A 22,360-nucleotide genomic window follows, 5' to 3' on the forward strand; every position below is an offset into this window, starting at 1 on the left:
ACCTGACCACAGAAAGGAGCGACTAGTGGCTTGCCTGGCATCCAGCTGGTGCTTAATAATGGCAGCTCTCATGACTGTGGAAGGCAACAATTCCTGTGTGCAAGGAACTCATGTGTCTTGTAGAATCAGGGCCACGTGGCTGTGCAGGAGAGCCTGGAGCAGCCAGCGAGGGACACCATCACCATCAATCTGACTTGACTCCTATTTACAACGCAACAAAACCACAAGGTATTCAGGATTTGAAATTTTTATTTTCTGAAATGAAACCATTGTACATTGTACAAACCATATCTACTGATGGAATAAATAAGTGAAAAATTATACTGCTGTACAACACACCAAAAAAAAAAAAAAAAAATCTTGAGGGGGGGAAAATTAGGTAACGGTGAAAAAAGGTCTTTACCCCTCTAACCAGGTCCTCAGCGATAATGAACATTCCAAACCATGACACCATTTGCTAATGGGAGGTCACCGCCCTAGAGGAATCGGCCCACAGCCTTCCGGGTTGTGGGTGTAAGTGCCAGCACTTGTGGAATGTGTAGCCGCAGCTTCCCCGACTTCAAGTTTTGAGGGGAATTAGGTTTGCCCTGGGAGCCCTTGAGGCCACGGGGCCTGATGTCCACGGAAGGCTTTTGCTGGGGATCCCCCGCCCCTGGCTCGAAGCTGAAGGGTCTTAGATTCTATGGTGGGGGCAGGGTGAGGAGTGCAGAGTGGGTGGGGGGCAGCGGCTCGGAGGAGCGGCTGCGCCAGGGAAGGAAGCACATGGGATTTTTGCAGTCTCATCATTCTGCGTGGAAGGCCTTCTTGGCCAGCGTGGAGTGCAGGGCTGCTGGCGCTTTGCCTGGCGTGGCCGTGGCCGGGCCCAGCTGGTCCCGATCGCCGGCCCATTCCTACCTTCAGGCACTTCAGAGAAAAACTAGTGACAGCCTCGGGATGGTGGACGTCGTCTGAGTCCTCACCTGCGCCAACGCCCCTTGCCTGTCCAGAGAGGCCGCGGCGAGCGGCAGGGCCACCTACGCCTGTTTCTGTGGATGTGTCTGTTTCATTCTCCTTCAGCTGTCTTGGTTGTGGCCTCTCGTTTCCCAAAAAAGAAAAGGAAATAAATATCCAAATTCATCTCTCACCAAGATGGAGTTTTGCTGCAAAGAAAAACGTGACTCTACGGGATCTGGGGGTCACGTCGCCTTGAGATGCGTGGAGAAGAACCGCATCAGGTACGCAGTTAACAAAACCGACCGCCTGCGGGGCAAAAGGGAGAAGTACAGGAATTTTTTTTTTTTTTTTTAAGACAGAAATCTTTCGGCATTGCTAACTTCAACATTAAGATTTTCAAAGTTGGTTTTGTTTTGTTTTTTTTTTTCCCTTATTTCAGGAGACATTTTGCATGAGGTATTTGAAATTCAGGAACATTTTGATTCTTCTTGAAGTGCAGGAAATAGACAGGATCCCTTAAAAAAAATAAGAGCCTCACCCTCAGAAACTCTTAGAAAATGGAATCCGGCAGACACTTCCCGTGATGGTCAGGAGAAAGATCCACACATCAAAGGTGGTACCTGAATATGCACCAATTAGCCCCAGAAAACAAAACCCGCGACCCCCACCCGCCCAGTAACACACAACTCAAAGGGAGTCAGAACTCCAGTGCAGTAAAGAAAGCTTAGGAAAAGGTTTAAGGTCTGAGGAGTCCATATATTCATTAAGAGCAAACCAGGCCTCAGAACCAAACGATCAGGCAGTTCGTCCTCGGGGCGTCCCATTCAGTGACAGGAAGCCGTGCCAGCTCAGGTGCGAGAGGGGAGGGAGCGGAGACTGCACCTCTCCTTTCTGGAGGGTGTGCAAATCTTTCCAATTCCTCGACACCTTGTTTGTGGCCTTCGAGGCCCAGCCATCAAGGCCCGCTCCCCGGGGGGGACCGACGGCATGTTCTGGGGATGAGACATGGTCCAGCTGTTGGCTCTGAGAGTCAGAACAGCCTACGAATGGGCAAGCACGTGGATTCTGATCGCTGCGATCCTGCCTCTGGGGCGTGGGCTGGGGCATCAGGGGAGGCGGAGCGCAGCAGGTGACTGTGGATTTGAAATCCAAGCGACATCCTATGAGAGAAAGTTCAGCACCAGCTAATCCTGCCGCCAGCTCCCAGCCCCCACCCCGGCGCACTCAGTGCCTTCAGGAGACAGCCTGCAGTCAGCCAGAGAAGCCATTTTGTATCCAGAGGTCTGGGAGAAAGCAGTGATGGGGTGGTGGGGGGGGGGTGAGGGCAAGAGAGAGGAAGTGCCAGAAAATTCCAAGGGCTTTGCATGTCCATCTAGGCCATGGTGGGCTCGGAGCTGCCCAGCCCTGAAGGCCCCAAGGAAGGGAGGGTACAGCGGGCACCCAGCCTGGACCAAGGAGCAGAGCCCTTGGGGACTATGCCTGCCACCTGCGCGTCCTTGGGCCCTGGTGCCTGATGCTTGGGGCGTGTGTAAGGTCCCGTGCACCTGAAAACCAGGTGGGGTAAGGAGCTCCCCTCCTCCACCCTGCGTGCTCCGATCAAGTCCTGGGGCAGGGAGGAGAGCGGTGAGATGGATGGCAGCTGCCGCCCGAACCAAACCACGAGGGCACTTTGCAGAGGGGAGACGCAAAAGCCACCAGGATACATGCCAGAGGTCACCTCAAGGGCACAAGGCACAAAAAAAGAAAGCGGAAGGAATCGGTTGAACAGTGAAAAGCCCCGCCGGAAAGCGTTCCTGATCGGTACCACCCTCCAATAGCTTATATCATTACATAGAGAAGTGGGAAAAAATACAGCAGCAACACAAATGGAATCCTGGCTTCCGAGACAGTGTGCAGACACTCCTGAGCTGCCGCCCCGCCTGCCTCCCCAAGGACAGTCCCTTAAAGGTTTGAGTGTTTTGCTTCACAGCAGAGAGTTCTTCAGTGTCTGAGAAGTTCCACCGTTCTGGGTCTTCTTGGATTTGCACTTGGTAAACTTGAAACGTTAGTAGTTCTGTTCGCACCCAAGAGGAATCGCTCGGGCAAAGTTGCTCTAGAATTAATTGCTGATGTACCTTCCATGAAACATGGATCGGAGGCTTTCAAGCATCGTCTACATCTCTTCGGAGTTTTGTTGAGAGGCCTCTAGTTTCATCTTTTTAGAGGGTGGCACTCCTTCCAGATCCTTGGGGAGGGAAGACAAAGGGAAGACAGGTTAATATGCCAGGAGAGCCAGTGAGGCCGGGTGTGAGGCCGAAGGTCAGCCCAGGAAGGAACCGAGGGCGGGCAGCTTTGTGATTCAGACCAGCAGTTCTGGACCCGAGGCCCAAGCATGGACTCCAGAGGGTTCGAGGACCTATGGAGACCCTCACGCCTGAACTCCTCCTGGAGCTAGGGAGCCCAGTGTCCCCTGGCCCCTGCCTGGCCCTGCCACATGCCAATGGCTGGTAACCCAGGAGCGTTTCCTACACTGCTGCCTGGGACTCCAGGCCCTTCCACTCACTCAGACTGGATCCGGAGTCCGTGTCATCAATCTTCCCATCTGTGATTAACTGCTAGGGTGATTATAGTGTCAAGTTCACCTTTCCAAGTTATTTTGTTGTCGTTGAGATGGAGTGTCGCTCAGTCACCCAAGCTGCAGTGCTGTGGCATGATACTGGCTCACTGTAACCTCCACCTATGGGTTCAAGTGACTTTCCTTCCTCAGCCTCCCAAGAAGTTGGGATTAGAAGTATGCACCACCACATCTGGCTAATGTTTTATATTTTTAATAGAGATGGGGTTTCACCATGTTGGCCAGACTGGTCTCAAGCGCCTGGCCTCAGCTGAGCTGCCCGCCTCGGCCTCCCAAAGTGCTGGGATTACAGGCGTGAGCCACCGTGCCGGCTTTTTCAACTTGTTTTTACGCTTTTTTAAAGAGACAGAGTCTTGCTTTGCTGCTCAGGCTGGGGTACAGTAGCCATCATAGCTGACTGCAGCTTCAACTTCCTGGGCTCAACAGATCCTCCCGCCTCTGCCTCCTGAGCTGCTGGGACTACACGCATGTGCCACCCTGCCCAGCTAATTTTTTCAAAAAGTTTTTTGTAAAGATGAAGTCTTGTTATGTTGCTCAGGCTGGTCTCAAACGCCTGGGCTCAAGCAATCTTCCTACCTCAGCCTCCCAAACTGCTGGGATTATAGGTGTGAGGCATGGTGCCTGGCAATCTCTCCAGTTTCTAAGGCTGTATCTCAAAGGCGCAGACCCACTCTGCCACACAGACCCCTGCTCCTCCAGGGCTGGGCACAATGCCTGGCCTGGACTCTCAGCATCTGCTGGGTATACACATGTGTGTGTGCGTGTTATTCTGGGGGAAAGGGTCTGTAGATGAATTCCCAAGAAACCCAGGACCCCAAGAAAGGTTTAACACTCACTCATCCATCACACATCGTCTTGGCATCTCAAACCTAACCGGTCACCTGAGACCAAACTCCTGGCTGCAGCCATACGAACTGGTGCTCCCCATAAGCCTGGGAGAAAGCCCCAGACCTGGACAGGCCCCTGAAGCCCCTCCCCACAGGCACTCCCCTGGCATCTGGCCTGGCTGATGTCGCAGCCTCCTTGTGGCCAATGGCATGGCCCCAGCAACCTTCCTCCGACAGAAACCACATGCAAAATACAGAGCACTCCACCACTTTGCTACCGACTTCTGAACAAACCCAGCTCCTTGCCAGGACGGAGAAGGCCCCAGTGATCAGCCTGGCCCACTTCTTCCCGCATCTGGCCGTGTCTTCCTTCCCCACCAGGGTCTCCCCTCCCTGGCCACCCCGGCCTCTCTTCTGTTCTTCAAGCTAGCTTCTGTCTTGAGGTCTGTGCACCTTGGTCTGCCCCTGCCTGGAGAGCCCACCGTCCCAGCCCTGTGCACTCCTTCATGTCGGCACTGCTGACGCCAGCTACAGTGCCCTCTACCCACGGCCTGTTCTGCTTTTTCTTTTTTTTTTTGAGGCGGAGTCTTGCTCTTGTCACCCAGGCTGAAGGGCAGTGGAGCAATCTTGGCTCACCACAACCTCCGCCTCCCGGGTTCAAACGATTCTGATTCAGCCTCTTGAGTAGCTGGGATTACAGGCGCCTGCCACCACGCCTGGGGAGTTTTTGTATTTTTAGTAGAGATGGGGTTTTTCCACGTTGGCCAGGCTGGTCTTGAACTCCTGACCTTATGATCTGACATCAGTACAGGCTTCAGCCACCGTGCCTGGACCCCGTTCTGCTTTTTCATGTCGCCCTGTTCCACTCTCTTACGGCACTTAGTGGGACTCTGTGACGTGCTTGTGTCTGCTTCTCCTGGCCCTACTGTCGGCCCCATCATGGCAGCAAGGGACTAGGTACAGCCCCTGCACAGTGGCTGCTCAGAGATAAATGTTGCAGGGGAGTAGGCCGTGCGATGGACTTGCAGATATAGTTATGTGAGCCCCTTCTGGGGACGCTGGGAGCAGGGACCACAGGGAGTCAGGAGGGCTGCCTGTCTGTACTCTCTCTCCTTTTCTATGTATGTATGTATGTATGTATGTATGTATGTATGTATGTAGAGACAGAGTCTTGCTCTGTTGCCAGGCTTGAATGCTGTGGCACAATCTCAGCTCACTGCAACCATCACCTCCTGGGTTCAAGTGATTTTCCTGCCTCAGCCTCCCGAGCAGCTGTAATTACAGGTGCACACCACCACATCCAGCTAACTTTTGTATTTTTAGTAGAGACAGGGTTTCACTATGTTGGCCAGGATGGTCTCGATCTCCTGACCTTGTGACCTAACCATCTGGGCCTCCCAAAGTATTGGGATTACAGGCGTGAGCCACCACACCCGGACCTGTATTTATTTTTGAAACAGGGTCTTACTCTGTCACCCAGGCTGGAGTGCAGTGGTATGATCATAGCTCACTGCAGCCTTAACTTTCAGGCTCAAGCGATCCTCCCACCTCAGCTTCCAGAGTAGCTGGGACTATCGGCGTGTACCACCACACCTGGCTAATTTTCTTTCTTTTTTTGGAGAGACGGGGGACTTGCTATGTTGCCCAGGCTGGCCTCAAACTCTTGGCCTCAACTGATCCACCTGCCTCAGCCTCCCAAAGTGCCAGGCTTACAAATGCGAGCCACTGCCCCTGGCCAAAAATGTATTGCCTGAAATGTCAGGCTGTCTGCTTTACTGGAATACATCTTCCATCTCACTCACACACCTAGCTCCACAGGACAGTATGTGTGTCTGTGAAAATGATGGAAGAGGCCCAATTTCAGGTCTGGGTCTCCGGGAAGCAAGAGTAGGGGTGGTGGGGGTAATGTGAGATTGGGGGACTCCTGGCATTTCCAGGCACTGTGGGGGAACACTGGGTCAAAGTTTCAAGCTGAGCTTTTCTCCACTGAGCTCAAGAGGCCCGGAGTCCCAGCTGACAACATTGGTCTTCCTATAAATCACCAGGCTTTCGCTTCTACTGTTTTTAACCAGATGGACTCACGCTAGGCCTGCAGGTCTGCAGCTTGCTTTTCTCACCGCACACGGCAAGAACGTTTACCATAACCTGGAAGGCCCGACCATGCTCTTCTAAACAGCTGCACCCTAGCTTGTCTCATACGAGACCCCAGATTTCTTTTTTTTCCTTTTGAGACGAAGTTGCGCTCTTCTTGCTCAGGCTGGAGTGCCGTGATGCGATCTTGGCTCACTGCAACCTCCGCTGCCTGGGTTCAAGCCATTCTTCTGCCTCAGCCTCCCGAGTGGCTGGGATGACAGGTGTGCTACACCCAGCTAATTCTGTATTTTTAGTACAGGTGGGGATTCTCCACGTGGGTGAGGTTGGTCTCGAACTCCCAACCTCAGGTGATCCACCTGCCTCAGCCTCCCAAAGTGCTGGCATAATAGGCGGGAGCCACCGTGCCCGGCGACCCCAGATTCCTCTAAGCAACTCCTTTGTACTAAGGCATGTGGAGAGGGTTCCACAGGGTGAATTCTTCGAAAGGGAGCTGCCGATCAAAGGGTTTAAAGATTCTGAAGTGGCCGGGCATGGTGGCTACGCCTGTAATCCCAACACTTTGGGAGGCTGAGGTGGGTGGATTATTTGAGGTCAGAATTTGACAGCAGCCTGGCCACCATGGTGAAACCCATCTCTACTAAGAATGCAAAAATCAGCCAGGCATAGGGGTAGGCACCTGTAATCCCAGCTACTTGGGAGGCTGAGGCAGGAGAATCACTTGAACCCAGGAGTTGGAGGTGGAGGTGAACTAAGATCATGCTACTGCACTCCAGCCTGGGTGACAGAGTGAGACTCTGTCTCAAAAAAAACAGTCTAGAGGATTTTTTTGTTTTGTTTTTTTTGAGACAGAGTGTCGCTCTGTTATCCCAGCTGGGGCGCAGTGGCACAATCTCGGCTCACTGTAACCTCCGCCTCCCAGGTTCAAGTGATTCTCCTGCCTCAGCCTCCTGAGTAGCTGGGACTACAGGCACATACCACCACGCCTGGCTAATTTTGTATTTTTAATAGAGACAGGGTTTCACCATGTTGGCCAGCCTGGTCTCAAACTCCTGACTTCAGGTGATCCGCCCGCCTTGGCCTCCCAAAGTGCTAGAATTACAGTCGTGAGCCCCCATGCCTGGCTGAGTCTAGAGGATTTACAGTGAAAAATCCTAATGGTGGTTGTGGCCAACCACGCTCTGGTATCTTCCACGTCCGCTGCACGCTAAGTGTGTACCCATGTTCTCCCATCGAATCCTCACAGTGCCCCCAGGACAGTTCTGTGATCCCATTTTGGGAGCTGGGATTCAAACTGGGGCCTGACTCTGGGAGGCTGGCTCTTTACCACCAGGCCCACTGCACCTACGCCGACTCATTCAGACCAGATGCCAGCACAGTTCTGACCTGGGGAGGGGCCCGTGCCGTGCCAGTGGGGTCAGCGGCACCATTCCACAGGATGCCCCCCACTTAGGTTTCCCAAATCTTGTCTTCTCAGCTCTAAAGCTCGCCGATTTGGGGGTCAGTGAGATGAGGCAATGCTTGTGAGCCCGAACAGACAAAACGCAGAAGCTGAGGCTGGGTACGAGGTCCTTCCTCCTCCTCCGACCCAGAGGCTCCTTGAGGGCAGAGGCCACAAGCCTCATTATTCCTTGGCCCCAGAGCCCAGGGCAGGGCACAGGACCGTGTTCATGGACATCGCCCAGTGGACAAATGACAGTTTCAACAGTCCAGCGAAAAAAACAACAAAACAACAAAACACAACAACGGAATGCCTTTCAACGTACCCCCAACAACCCAATGGGCTCACGGCCGATCTGGCTGCCCCTCTGAGACCTCGAGCGAGGTACCTGAGAGATTGCAGACGTCTCTGCGGCCAGACCCGTGTCTCCAGACTGCTGCCGGTCTACTTTCTCTGAGCTGTTCATCGAATGTTCCATCGAGGACTGTGAGTGCTGCTCATCAGAAGCATCTGCGGGAAGAGCAAGACGACAGGAGCGGTTTTCAAACACGTCAGAGGCGGGGCCAGACAGGCCCCATACTAAAAATACCTTGAACTTGGTAGTTTCGGGGCCCGTGTTCTTTGAAGGCTACAATGAGCGGGGGGGCCTGGGGAGTCTCTTGCTGATTTTTCAGTGGCGCTGTTTCCAGCAGCCAGGCCACACACAGGCCCTGGGACCTGCAACCCTCTCTTGCACACTTAGCTGCCAGGGGCCCTGGGAGGCGAACGGAGGAGGCCGCAGTCTCCGTGCTGCGTGCACCCAGCACCCCCTGGCGGCCACAGTGCGCAACAACCATCATGGCTGTCAATTCCTGTCTCCCGAAGCCAAGGTGACTTCGTCCTCCTCCTTTAAAGAGCCGGCCTTCTCCTCCTGGGGAGTATCAGAGGTAACTGACCTTTTGTAAACATAGCTCTTAATAATATAGGTATTTTGTCGATTGCCAGAGTAATGACTGATCATTGCAGGAAACAGAAAAGTACAGGAAAAAAAAAGTGAAAAATCACCTGTCACCACCCAGGGACCACCCCACTAGCTTTAGAGGATTTATTCCCATCTTTGCATTTTTTTTCTCCCTACATGCATACAATTTTTCTCCTCTTCCCAAATGAGGATCACATGGTATTTCAGAGGAGTTTTTCGTGTCTTTAAAGATTCTTGAAATATCAGAGCTTACAAGATGGCTGCATACCATTCCATCAGGCAATTGCCTGTTGAATGAACCGTTATTCGGGTGATTCCTGATGCCTCAATCTTCCTGCTGCTCCACCCCACGTTTCTTCAGCAGAAGGAAGGGGCAGGCTGGGGGTGGGCAGGGGGTAGGTGCAGCTTGGGAGGAGGCAGTGGTTTTTCCTAAAGCTTACTGGGCACGGGGCCAGACACTTGTGAAGCGGGCAGCAAAAATCCTACCCAAGGCACTGACACCACGTTACCCTGATGTTAAAAAGCACACTAAACTGGTCGGGTACAGTGGCTCGCTCACTCCTGTAATCTAGCACTTTGGGAGGCTGAGGTGGGCGGATTGTGAGGTCAAGAGATTGAGACCACCCTGGCCAACATGGTGAAACGCTGTCTCTACTAAAAATACAAAAATTAGCCGGGCGTGGTGGTGCGCACCTGTAGTCCCAGCTACTCGGGAGGCTGAGGCAGGAGAAATGCCTGAACCCAGGAGGCGGAGGTTGCCGTGAGCCAGGATTGCGCCACTGTACTCCAGCCTGGTAATTGGGCAAGACTCCATCTCAGGAAAAAAAAAAAAAAAGCCCACTAAGCTAATCCTAAAGATCTGAAAAATGCCTGTGTAACCAAGACTTCCTTGCTGGGGTTTCTGAGGCAGAGGAATAACAAAGAGGAAACTAACCCACACTGAAGTTTAAAAGCAAGCAGGCAAGATGAGAACAAGGGGAAAATGTGCAGGGCCTGGGACGGGCCAGGGCACAGAGGGCAGGGAGCAGAATCGCAAGGCCCTCCTTTCCAGCAAGGCTGAGCAGGGTGACACTACCACTTCTCAGACTAGGAGCTCTGGCCGGGCATGGTGGCTCACACCCGAAAACTCAGCACTTAGGAAGGCCAAGGCAGGCAGATCACTTGAGGTCAGGAGTTCATGACCAGCCTGGCAAACATGGTGAAAACCCGTCTCTACTAAAAATACAATAATTAGACAGGCGTGGTGGTGCTTGCCTGTAATCCCAGTTATTCAGAGGCTGAGGCAGGAGAATCATTTGAACCCGAGAGGTGGAGGTTGCAGTGAGCTGAGATTGTGCCAGTGCACTACAGCCTGGGCAACAGAGTAAGACTCTGTCTCAAAACCAAAACCAAAACCAAAAACAGTCCGGGCATGGTAGCTCACACTTGTAATCCCAGCACTTTGGGAAGGCAAGGTGAGTGGATCACCTGAGGTCAGGAGTTTGAGAAAATCCTGGCCAACATGGCCAAACCTCGTCTCTACTAAAAAATTACAAAAATGAGCCAGGCATGGTGGTGTGCACCTATAGTCCCAGCTACTCAGGAAGCTGAGGAAGGAGAATCGCATGAACCCAGGAGGCGGAGGTTGCAGTGAGATGAGATCGTGCCACTGAACTCCAGCCTGGGCGACACAGCGAGACTCTCTCAAAAAAGCCAAAACCGAAACAACAACAAAAATGAAAACATCATGCTGAGTGAGAGGTCAGACACAAAAGGCCACAGAGTATATGATTCCATTTATATGAAAAGTCCACACGCCTCTAATCCCAGCACTTTGGGAGGCTGAGGGGGGCAGATCACAAAGTCAACAGATCGAGACCATTCTGGCCAACATGGTGAAACCCTGTTTCTACTAAAAATACAAAAATTAGCTGGGCGTGGTGGTGCGCGCCTGTAGTCCCAGCAACTTGGGAGGCTCAGGCAGGTGAATTGCTTGAACCTGGGAGTCAGAGACTGCAGTGAGCCGAGATTGTACCACTGCACTCCAGCCTGGCAACAGAGTGAGATTCGGTCTAAAAAAAAAAAAAGTCCAGAATAGGCAAATCCATGAAGACAGAAAGTTTACTGGTTGCCCAGAGTGGGGACCCAGTGTTGCTGGGGAAGGAAGAAGTGAAGAATGAATGCTGGTGGCTGCAAGGTTTCTTTTTGGGGTGATTAAAATGTTCTGGAACCAGACCGAAGTGGTGGTCGCACAGCCTTGTGAGTGTACTCTCAGCGAATTATTCATTTACCATGGTTAATTTCATGTAAATTTCATCTTAATTAAAAAAAAAACCCAAAAAACAAAAAAACTGGCCAGGTGTAATAGCTCACACCTGTAATACCAACACTTTGAAGGCCAAGGTGGAAAGATCACTTGAACTCAACAGTTTGTGACCAGCCTGGGAAAGAGAGTGAAATCCCATTTCTAGTTTGTTTATTTATTTTTTTTAAAGAGAGGAGTCAGGTCAGGAACAGTGGCTGATGCCTGTAATCCCAGCACTTTGGGAGACCAAGGTGGGTGAATCGCAAAGTCAGAAGTTCGAGGCTAGTCTGACAAACATGGTGAAACCCATCTCTACTAAAAATACAAAAATTATTTGGGTGTGGTGACACACGCCTGTTGTAATCCCAGCTACTCAGGAGGTTGAGGCAGGAGAATGGCTTGAACCTGAGAGGCGGAGGTTGCAGTGAGCTGAGATCGTGCCATTGCACTCCAGCCTGTGCTACAGAGCGAGACTCTGTCTTGGGAAAAAGAGAGAGAGAGAGAGAGAGAGAGAGAGAGAGGGGCCAGGTGTGGTGGCTTATGCCTGTAATCCCAGCACTTTGACAGAACAAGGCAGGCAGATCACTTGAGGTCAGGAGTTCGAGACCAGCCTGGCCAATAAAACCCCATCTCTACTAAAAACACAAAAATTCGCCAGGCATGGTGGCGGGTGCCTGTAATCTCAGCTACTCAGGTGGCTGAAGCAGGAGAATCATGTGAACCCAGGAGGCAGAGGCTGCACTGAGCTAAAAATCGCCACTGCACTCTAGCCTGGGTATCAGAGTGAGACTTCATCTCAAAAAAAAAAAAAAAAAAAAAAGAAAAGAAAAAAAAGAAATCATATTAATGTTATATTCTCTTTCATAATACATGTTTGCTTTAACATAAACATTTCAAGTTCTTACTGACCTAGAAAAGTTGCCCATCTGTGGCTTTGCGTCTCTCACCACAGCCCCTTTTCTGTCTGGCACAGCAGGCTCTGCAGAGTGGCGGGGCAGGTGGCGGCCCCAGATGAGGCTTAGAAATCACAAAGGTGCCCAGTCACCCGGAGACTCACACTGACTCATGCTGGGAGAGAGGTGCCCGGCAGAGCCTCCCCTGAGAGCCAGGCCCCGGAGCTTGGTGGAAACTGGCCCTGGAACCCACAGAGCATTCAAGGGCTCAGGGCAGCAGCCACTCTCTGAGCACCGCAGTACTGGAGCTCACCCAGGGGAAATTCTTTTCCGGGGGCCTAAATTTAGTCCAGGGAGCTTGGACAGGAATTATGTCATTCCCTGAACTCATACAGCAGTAAACAAGTTCAAAGCAAGGTCAACAGCTGGTGACCGACCTGGCCCGTCCCAGCAGGCAGTGCGCACCCACCTGGGAAGGCCACGTGGGTCTGTCCCTGTGCCCTTCCCACGGGCGGCTCAGGCAGCGGGCAGGTGGGTCCTGGCTGAGCAGTGCAGGGCAGCCTTACAGGCCCAGGGGCCTGGGGTGGCCAGAGAGGACCCTGGTATGGCCCCCACCTGGGTCCCGCCAATTTAGCGTCTGGTGGTGGCGGCGAGAAAGCAGCAACTAACTGGACGTGCGAACTCAAAACTGAATTCCTGCTGCGGAGCTCCAATCGGTCTTCCAGAGCAAAGGAGCCGCAGCTGCCAAACAGGAGAAACAAGGCCACGGCCCAAAAGAAACCAGGACGGGAAAGCGGCAGAAACGCGGCTGCAGACGAAGCCCACGTCTGTCCTCGGCACCCCTGCAATCGCTCCCCTGACGGAAGGGCAGACGAGGCAACCTGGAGGCTCCCAGATCCTCCTCCTAAGCTCTAGCTCCGGGCTGAGCACTTTGCTGGCATTCTCACCCCCTTCACTCCCGGCAAGGGAGGCAGCTTCTATTCATCCCATTTTATTTTCTTTTGAGACAGTGTCTCACTCTGTCGCCCAGGCTGGAGTACGGTGGCACAATCATGGCTCACTGAAGCCTCCACCCTCCAGGCTCAAGCGAACCTCCCACCTTAGCCTCCTGACCCTGGTCGTCCCATTTTACAAACAAGGAAGTAGGAGGGTGTGCGGAGGTGATGTTGCCTGCCCAAGGCCTCACAGCTGGTGAGTGCCCACCAGGATGTGACCACAGCCCCCATCCCACCCCCTCTGCCTTCTACCTGCAGAACCATCTGCCAGGGAAGCCTGGTGGGCAATGCTGAGATCGAGGGGGCCAGGAGAGGGGATGAGGGGGGATGGCACATACTGTACCTGGCGAAGCTTATGGCAAAGGCACTAGGGCACTAGCCCCCACCCTGGGGACATTGGTTAACAAATGGAAACATTTTGGTGGAAACTGCTCAATGTTCCACGGTGTACCGGGTGGCCCTCTCAATAAAGAATGATCCGAGACTGGACGCAATGGCTCACGCCTGTAATGCCAGCACTTTGGGAGGCTGAGGTGGGTGGATCACCGGAGGTCAGGAGTTCGAGACCAGCCTGGGCAACATGGAGCCAGGTATGGTGGTACGTGTCTGTAGTGCCAACTACTCAGGAGGCTGAGGCAGGAGAATCATTTGAACCTGGGAGGTGGAAGTTGCAATGAGCCCAGATCGCACCACTATACCACTCCTGGCGAGGCGACAGAGTGAGACTCTGTCTCAAAAACACAATAATAAAAAAAAAAAAATGATCCGGCCCCAAATGCCAGGGATGCCGAGCCTGGGAACCCCTGCGCCAGTGGTGTCTTTCTACCCACGACTTCTCGGGAGGAAAGTTAGGCAGAACCTATGCCATTCTGAGTGTGTGCAGCCTCTGATCAAACAGTTTCACTTCCAGAGACGCAGCCTGCAGAGCCACCTGCACCTGGGCAAAGATGCAGAGAGACGAGGGTACCAGACGCCCTGCATGTACAAAACGGAAGACAGGAACACCTAAGCGACCATCACTATGGGGCTGTTCAAATAAATGACGGCACAGTCACAGACCTGAACAGGAACTATTACAGCTGATAGGAGAATGGCATGAACCTGCAATCTCCGCCTACCAGGTTCAGGCAATTCTCCTGTCTCAGCCTCCCAAGTAGCTGGGATTATAGGCACGTACCACCATGCCGAGATATGTTTTTGTATTTTTACAAAATGGCCAGGCTGGTCTCAAACTCCTATCCCCAGGTGATCTGTCTGCCTCGGCCTCCCAAAGTGCTGGGATTACAGGTGTGAGCCACCTCACCTGATCTCTCCAGCATACTTGAAGAGCCACATGCTCATCCCATTGAGCTACGGAGGCTTTCCAAATTCCTGTGTTTCCAGCTTTCTTTCCCACACTCTGTTTTGAGCGCTGTGCTCCTGCCACACCACACTTTCTTCCTTTCTTGATGGGGTCTTGCTCTGTCATCTAGGCTGGAGTGCGGAGGCACAATCATGCTCACTGCAACCTCCACCTCCCAGGCTCAAGCGATCCTCCCACCTTAGCTGAGCAGCTGGGACTACAGGAGCATGCCCTCAAGCCCCACTAACTTTTGTGCTTCTTGTAGAGATGGGATTTTGCCATGTTGCCCAGACTGATCTTGAACTCCTGAGCTCAAGTGATCCTCTTGCCTCTGCCTCCCAAGTAGCTGGGACCATAGGCATGCAGCATCACACCCAGATAATTTTCAAATTTTTTGTAGAGAAAAGGTTTCACCTTGCTGCTCAGGCTGGTCTTGAAATCCTGAGCTCAAGCGATTCACCCACCTCGGCCTCCCAAAGTGTTGGAATTACAGGATGAGCCACTATGCCCAGCCAGCCTGCCTCCTTTCTAATACCAGGTCAAGACATCAGCTCCTCCAGAAAGCCCAAATCCCTTTTTCACTGCGTCCATCACAGTAGTGACTATGAACTCAAAAGCCGCATCAGGAACCAGGCAGTACCACAAATGAGGCAAGTGGGCTGTTTGATTCAGACATAGATAAGCTTCACAGATAAAAGGTTAATAAATAATCTCTTCAAATATGCACTTTCCCACTTTTCTTAAAAAAAAAAAAATAGCCTTCTCCAGATTTTTTCTTTTCTACTTTCCACCTCCATTTTTGATAGAGAAATAGCTTCAAGAAACACCTTGGTTGGGTTAGTGGCTCACATCTGTAAGTGCTCACAGCGCTTGGGAGGTCAAAGCGGGAGGAACACTGAAGCCCAGAAGTTCCAGATCGGCCTGAGCAACATAGCAAGACCCCATCTGTATAAAAAACTACAAAAATTACCAGGGCATGGTGGTACACGTCTACGGTACCAGCTACTTGGGAGGCTGAGGCAGAAGGATCACCTGAGCCCAGCAGTTCAAGGCTACAGTGAGCTGAGATTGTATCACTGCACTCCAGTCTGGGTGACAGAGCGAGATCCCATTTCAAACAAACAAAAAACAAGAAATAGGTCAGGTGTGGTGGCTCGTGCCTGTAACCTCAACACTTTGGGAGGCTGAGGCCAGCAGATCTTAAGGTCAGGACTAACATGGTGAAACCCCATCTCTACTAAAATACAAAAAATTAGCCAGGCGTGGTGGCATGCGCTTGTAGTCCCAGCTACTCAGGAGGCTGAGGTAGGAGAACTGCTTGAACCTGGGAGGGGGAGGTTGCCGTGAGCCGAGATCACGCCACTGTACTCCATCTAGCCTGGGCAACAGAGCAAGACTCCATCTCAAAAAAACAAACAAACGAAAAAACCACACACACACACACACACACACACACACACACACACACACCAAGAAATATCTTAATTTCCCTTTTAAAATCTACAATAAGAAAAACAACAGCGGCCACACGTTAATACAGGTCTAGTGCCCTTAGGTCTTGGTTTGGAGTGACAGGAAGGAAGGGTCTCTTCGGCTTTAGCTGGTAACTGCCCCAGGGAAAAGCAGCCCTGGTCTCATCAAAGCTGATTTTTCAAAAGAAGCTAGAAATCAATCCCATTTTAAGCTCAATTTTTAAATTTTGACATCACATTCAAATATAAAAAATGATACTGCCGGGTTCTGTATGGCCAGACCCTCACGACACGTGCCGGATGGAGTCTGCAGCTCTGCAGTGAATCCTGGGTTCCAGTGTCTGTCCTCCCTGCTGACTTCCGAGTTCTTTGGGGGCAGAAGCAGAGTGCAGCTGTGACTGGGGCCCCAGCACCAGCCCAGAGCCTCCGTGCACAGGGGCGCGTAGCTCTGCAGCGGGGGATGGCCTTTCTCCTAGAACCACACTGGCTGCTCCCAAGACACACATGCCTCGAGCCCTGGGGTCGTCTCACCTGCAGGTTGGCCACATTCGCCACTCCATGCTCCATGCTCGACAGCTCCTCATGGGTGTCCAAGGCACTCCAGACCTGGCCTGCCCTCCCCAGATCCGCTCAGCCACTGCTTCTCTCTCCAGGTGCCCAGGGTCATCCTCACCCCCATGTATTGCCTGACACAGGCTCTCACCTCACCTTCAAAATGTATCTCCATGTGAAACCATCCGCAATGTCGCTCATTTTCTTAGATGCAATAACGGTGTTTGTAATTCCGTAAGAATGTCTTTTTTTTTTTTTTTTAGGAAGGTCTCACCCTGTGACCCAGGCTGGAGTGGTGTGATCACGGCTCCCTGCAGCCTTGACCTCCCAGGCTCAGTCAATCCTACTTCAGCCTGGGACTACAGCTGCGAGCCACCATACCTGGCTCATTTTTGTATTTTTTTGTATAGATGAGTTTTCATCTTCTTGCCTGGGGTAGTCTCAAACTCCTAGGCTCAAAAGATCCTCCTGCCTTCGCCTCCCAAAGTGCTAAGATTATAAGCATAAGCTACGGTGCCCAGCCCAGAATGTCTTTATTTTTAAAAGATATGTGCTGCCATGTTTAGGGATGAAATGCCCTGTGATCTGTAACTTACTTTCAGATGGTCCCAGAAAAAAATACAGACCAAGCAAAGAAACCCCAACAGCCAACAACTGCCAAGTTCAGCAGGTGGACATCGAGGACGGTATTATGCTGTGCTTTCAACTTCTCTGCAGAGACTCAAAATAAACGCACACATATATATTTTTGTACACAGTCACACACACACTCTCACAATCACTCCACCATCTGTTCTTTTTTTTTGAAAGAAAGTCCCACTCTGTCGCCCAGGCTGGAGTGCAGTGGTGCAATCACGGCTCATCGCAGCCTCCACCTCCTGGGCTTAAGGGTTACTCTGCCTCAGCCTCCTAAGCAGCTGAGACCACACGTACATGCCACCATGCCCAGCTCATTTCTGAAATTTTTTTGTAGAGACAGGGCCTCGCTATGCTGCCCAGGCTGGCCTCAAACTCTTGGCCTCCAGTGATACTCCTGCTTCAGCCTCCCAAAGCATTAGGATTACAGGTGTAAGCCACCATTACTGGCCAATGGTTTAATTTTTATTTATTTACTTGTTTTTGAGACAGGGTCTTATTGTCACCCAGGCTGGAGTGCAGAAGCGTGATCACGGCTCACTGTAGCCTTGACCTCCTGTGCTCGTGATCCTCCTACCTCGGCCTCCTCAGTAGCTGGGGTCACAGGTGTGTGCCACCACACTTGGCTAACTTTTTTTTTTTTTTTTAAGACCTACCATGTTGCCCAGGCTGGTCTTGAACTCCTGGGCTCAAGCAATCCTAAAGTGCAGGGATTACAGGCATGAGCCACTGCACCTGGCCTAGTGTGTGTGTGTGCACGCACGCGCGCGCAATATGGCTGTTTATTCACCTGGGTGCCGGTGGGCTAAGGCTGAAAAGGGCGTTAGCCTGGACTAATTTTTTTTTTGAGATGGAGTCCTGCTCTGCTGCCCAGGCTGGAGTGCAATGGCATGATCCTGGCTCACTGCAACTTCTGCCTCCCAGGGTCAAGCAATGCTCCTGTCTCAGCTTCCCGAGTAGCTGGGATTACAGGCACATGCCACCACGCCCGGCTAATTTTTTGTATTTTTAGTAGAGACGGGGTTTCACTGTATTCTCCAGGCTAGTCTCGAACTCCTGAGCTCAGGCAATCCACCTGCCTCGGCCTCCCAAAGTACAAGGATTACAGGTGTGAGCCACTGTGCCTGACCCTTTCTGATTTTTTTAATTGCCCCACAAGACATGGTCTTTACATGGTACAGGACATGTATTCCAGGTGTCACTTGTCTTCATTGTATCTTTGCTGGGGCTGGCACATGGCAGGGCCTCCTTGAACACCTAGCCACAGAATGCCTGAAGGCGGTTACAGGGAGGCTGTCAGAGCCCCGCCCCCCGGAGGCCACGTACCTTCAGCTCCGGGGTGCTCCTTCCCATCAGCCTGAGCCTCGTCCGCCTTGGCCTCGGTGCTATCACTGGGCACAGCTGAGTTGGGCTCTGGAGCGGGGCTGGAGTTGCTGCTGTTCTCCTGTTTGATGGGGGAGGCATCTGCGATGGAGCTCTGGTTGCTGTTATCATCTGTCGGGGGTGGGAACAGAACCACAGGATGAAATCCCACAGCTGCCAAGGACAGGCGGGTTGAGGGGCTCTGCTTCCCTGTGCCTCAATGCCCAGAGCCCCACGGCGGCTCTCCCGGGAGGAATCTGGTTATCCTTTTTTTTTTTTGAGATGGATCTTGCTCTGTCACCCAGGCTGGAGTGCAGTGGCTCAATCTTGGCTCACTACAACCTCTGACTCCTGGGTTCAAGTGATTCTCTGGCCCCAGCCTCCCAAGTAGCTGGGAGTACAGGCACTCACCAACACATCTGGCTAATTTTGTATTTTTAATAGAGATGGGGTTTTACCATTTTGGCCAGGCTGGCCTCGAACTTCTGACCTCAGGTAATCTGCCCACCTTGGTCTGCAAAAGTGCTGGAACTATAGCCGTGAGCCACCTCATCTGGCCATCCAGTAAGGGTCTGGATACTCCTCCTCCTGGGACCCCTGAGAGGATCCCTTCGGCCTCCTACCCCCTCCAAGCACCACAGCTGTCCCATGTGTCCAGGGGGGCAAAGAATTCTGGCGCTGGCCTGACCTTCCCCACACTGAGCCAACTGTACCCTGTGTCTGGAGGTAGCCAGCTGGGGATGGTGGCCTAACATATTTAAAACCTTGGGGGGACATTTGAGGCCTCATTCTGGGTGTAGAAACCGGATGCCTTGTGTATCTGGCAGGGAAGCAATACAGAAGACACGGCATGGTCCGTGAGGCGTCATTGCCAAGACGTTCTGAATGAACCCATCCAGGCTGGAGCCGAGTTCCACTTGATAGGAAATAAAAGGGAGAGAGAGGCAGCCGGGGTGGCACATTCCACGGGACATGTGGCCCCCTCCCTTAAAGTCGGTATCATTTTTATTAAAAAATAAGAAGAGGAGGGGAGATGGCTGTAGAAGAAAGAAAGCTAAGAGACTCAACTAAATATGATATATGGAAATTATATGGATCCTGTTTCAAACGTGCCAGCTTTAACACTTTGGAACTGGAGAATCTGAATATGGTCTGGATTTTAAAAGCTATTAAGGAACTGTTGTTAATTTTGTTAGAAGTGATCGTGGGGCAGTGCGTGTACAGAAATGTCATGTTTTAAGCAATGTATGCTGTGATTTAGGTGCAGACTTGAATGTCATGAGGCAGGGAAATTTACCAGAAAATGCTTCCGTGCAAGCTACATGCTACTGCCAGGATGCCTTGAACTTTTACTTTTTTTTTTGAGACAGAGTCTTGCTCTGTCACCCAGACTGGAGTGCACTGGCACAATCTGGGCTCACTGCAACCTCTGCCTCCCGGGTTCAAGTAATTTTCATGCCTCAGCCTTCCAGGTAGCTGGGATTACAGGCACACATCACCATGCCCGGCTAATTTTTGTTATTTTATTATTTTTTGGTAGAGACAAGATTTTGCTATGTTGACCAGGCTGCTCTTGAACTCCTGACCTCAGGTGATCTGCCTGCCCTGACCTCCCAAAGTGCTGAGACTATAGGCATGAGCCAGCATGCCCAGCCATTTATGTACTTTTTATTTTAGAGACAGGGTCTGGCTCTGTTGCCCACGCTGGAGTACAGCAGCTCAGCGCAGCCTCGAACTCTCAGGTTCAAGACATCCTCCTGCCTCTGCCTCCTGAGTAGCTGGGGCCAAAGGCATGTGCCGCTGTCTCTGGCTAATTTTTAAATTTTTTGTAGAGATGGGGTCTCACTATGTTGCCAGGCTGGTCTTGGACCCCTGGGCTCAAGTGATCCTCCTGTCTTGGCCTCCCAGAGCACTGAGATCACAGGCCTGAGCCGCTATGCCAGACCTAGGAGAGTCATTTCAAACAGCAGAGACCCAAGGGGAGGTTTCAAAGCCAACGCAATAGGAAGCAGCCTTTCTGGGCCATGCTGCACCTGGGGCGACGACCACTTTTGTAAGAATGAGACAGAGACAGAGACACCCCAACAGACTCGGGTGCCTGCCACGTGCGAGGCACTGGGCAAAAGCATTTGTGGTCACCTTGTTTAATCCTCCCAACAACCCACTAGAGAGGCGCTGTTACCGCCTTCACTTTCCAGAGGGGGAAACTGAGGCTGGGAGCAGGAGAGCCACTAGCCAGACCCATCTGCTCATCTCCCAGTCCCATGCCCCTCCTCTACCTCAACCTGCCAAGGAGGGCCAGGCAGTCCGGCAGCCCCATCCAGGTAACCTGGACCTGAGTTTAACTGGACTCTGGGGTGGGCGTTATACAAAAGCATCCTCTTGTGAATTCTAGAACTCAAAAAAGATGTGTGCTCCCCTATTTCTCCTCCGAGAAAATCTGAACTACCTTCCTATGGCCAGCGCTCGAGCAAGATGCTGGCCCCATAGCCTCCTGAGGTTGTGTTAATTAATGACAATAAGCACTAATGTTTAACGTCTGGGCCTAGGCTGGTAACGGCGTGACCCCGATACTTGGGTTAACTCCAGCTGAGTCTTGTGGACTAAAGGGCCCAGGGCACCACCCTCTCCCTTCATCTCCTGCTGTACACCTCCTCCCACTTGAAGCCTTCCAGAAAACTCAGCCGGCCCACACCTTTCCTTGACCTTCCCAGTCACACGCTCTGCTGTCTGACCTGTTTTTGGCTGCACATGCACTAAAATGGAAATTAGAAAGTGGACAGGGCTCCCGTGTTGGGGACCTGGTTTGTTCAGCATTCTAGATTTTTCTGGAGAGTTTGTCCAGGCCACAAATCTGGATTTTTTTTTTTGAGACACATCCTTGCTCTCTCGCCCAGGCTGGAGTGCAGTGGCGCGATCTCGGCTCACTGCAACCTCCTCCTCTCAGGTTCAAGCAATTCTCCTGCCTCAGCCTCCTGAGTAGCTAGGATTACAGGCGCCCGCCACCATGCCCGGCTAATTTTTGTATTTTTAGTAGAAACAGGGTTTCACCACGTTGGCCAGGCTGGTCTTGAACTCTTGACCTCGTGATTCACCTGCCTTGATCTCCCAAAATGCTGGGATTACAGGTGTGAGCCACCTCGCCCGGCCAATATATCTCTGTTTTAAGAGATAGGGTCTTGCTCTGTTGCCCAGACTGCAAGGCAGTGGTGCAATTACTGTTCACTGCAGCCTCCAACTCCCGGGTTCAAGCAATCCTCCCACCTCAGCCTTCAGAATAGCTGTGACTATAGGTGCGCATCACCGCACCCAGCTAACTTAAACGTATTTTTTTTTTTTTTTTTTTGTAGAAACGAGATCTCCCTATGTTGCCCAGGTTGGTCTCAAACTCCAGGGCTCAAAAGATCCTCCTAACTCAGCCTCCCAAAGTGCTGGGATTACAGGCATGAGCCACCACCACTGTGCTTTTCTAAAGCCTGTTCAGACACCTGTCAGCCCTCCTGCCATTGGAACTGGTGACTGTTTTCCAGACAGGTGGATTTGGCACGTGGGGACGTTTGCTGCTCTTCCTTCCCCAGAACAAGACAGCACTGGGTCTGAGGAGATCAGAAACGCCAGCAAACCAGTATTCCTGCCCAGTTCCTTCTTTAGTTATTTATCTACTACCCCCTGGCTGCACCAAAGGTTTCAATGGTCAAAAGTACAAAGACATTGAAGCTTTGGGGACGGGTGCGGTGGCTCCCACCTATAATCCTAGCACTTTGGGAGGCTGAGGTGGGCGGATTGCCTGAGCTCAGGAGTTGGGAGACCAGCCTGGCGCAACACGGTGAAACTTCGTTTCTACTAAAGTACAAAAAAAACCAGCCGGGCGTGGTAGCACAGGCCTGTTTACCCGGCTACTTAGGAGGCTGAGGCAGAAGAATCGCTTGAACTCAGAAGGCAGAGGTTGCAGTCAGC

The 22,360-nt window shown here is 52.0% G+C and overlaps 1 protein-coding gene across 2 annotated transcripts in view; it reads right to left on the bottom strand.

Annotated features, from left to right (window-relative positions):
- Positions 1-231: 231 nt before the first annotated feature.
- BCL7A (BAF chromatin remodeling complex subunit BCL7A) overlaps positions 232-22,360 on the bottom strand; it is a 37,406-nt gene continuing 15,277 nt past the window's right edge. Inside the window, exons 4-6 of one of the 2 annotated variants that reach the window (XM_039472319.2) lie at positions 18,368-18,535; positions 8,232-8,416; positions 232-3,157 (exon numbers count right to left, since the gene is read on the bottom strand). In XM_039472319.2, coding sequence (XP_039328253.2) covers positions 3,086-3,157; positions 8,232-8,416; positions 18,368-18,535 — 425 coding nt within the window. In that variant the 3' untranslated portion in view covers positions 232-3,085. The remainder of the gene's footprint in view (positions 3,158-8,231; positions 8,417-18,367; positions 18,536-22,360) is intronic. The other variant, XM_039472318.2, reaches the window with a different exon arrangement.

Source organism: Saimiri boliviensis, chromosome 7 (assembly GCF_048565385.1).
Source record: "Saimiri boliviensis isolate mSaiBol1 chromosome 7, mSaiBol1.pri, whole genome shotgun sequence".
NCBI lineage: Eukaryota > Metazoa > Chordata > Mammalia > Primates > Cebidae > Saimiri > Saimiri boliviensis.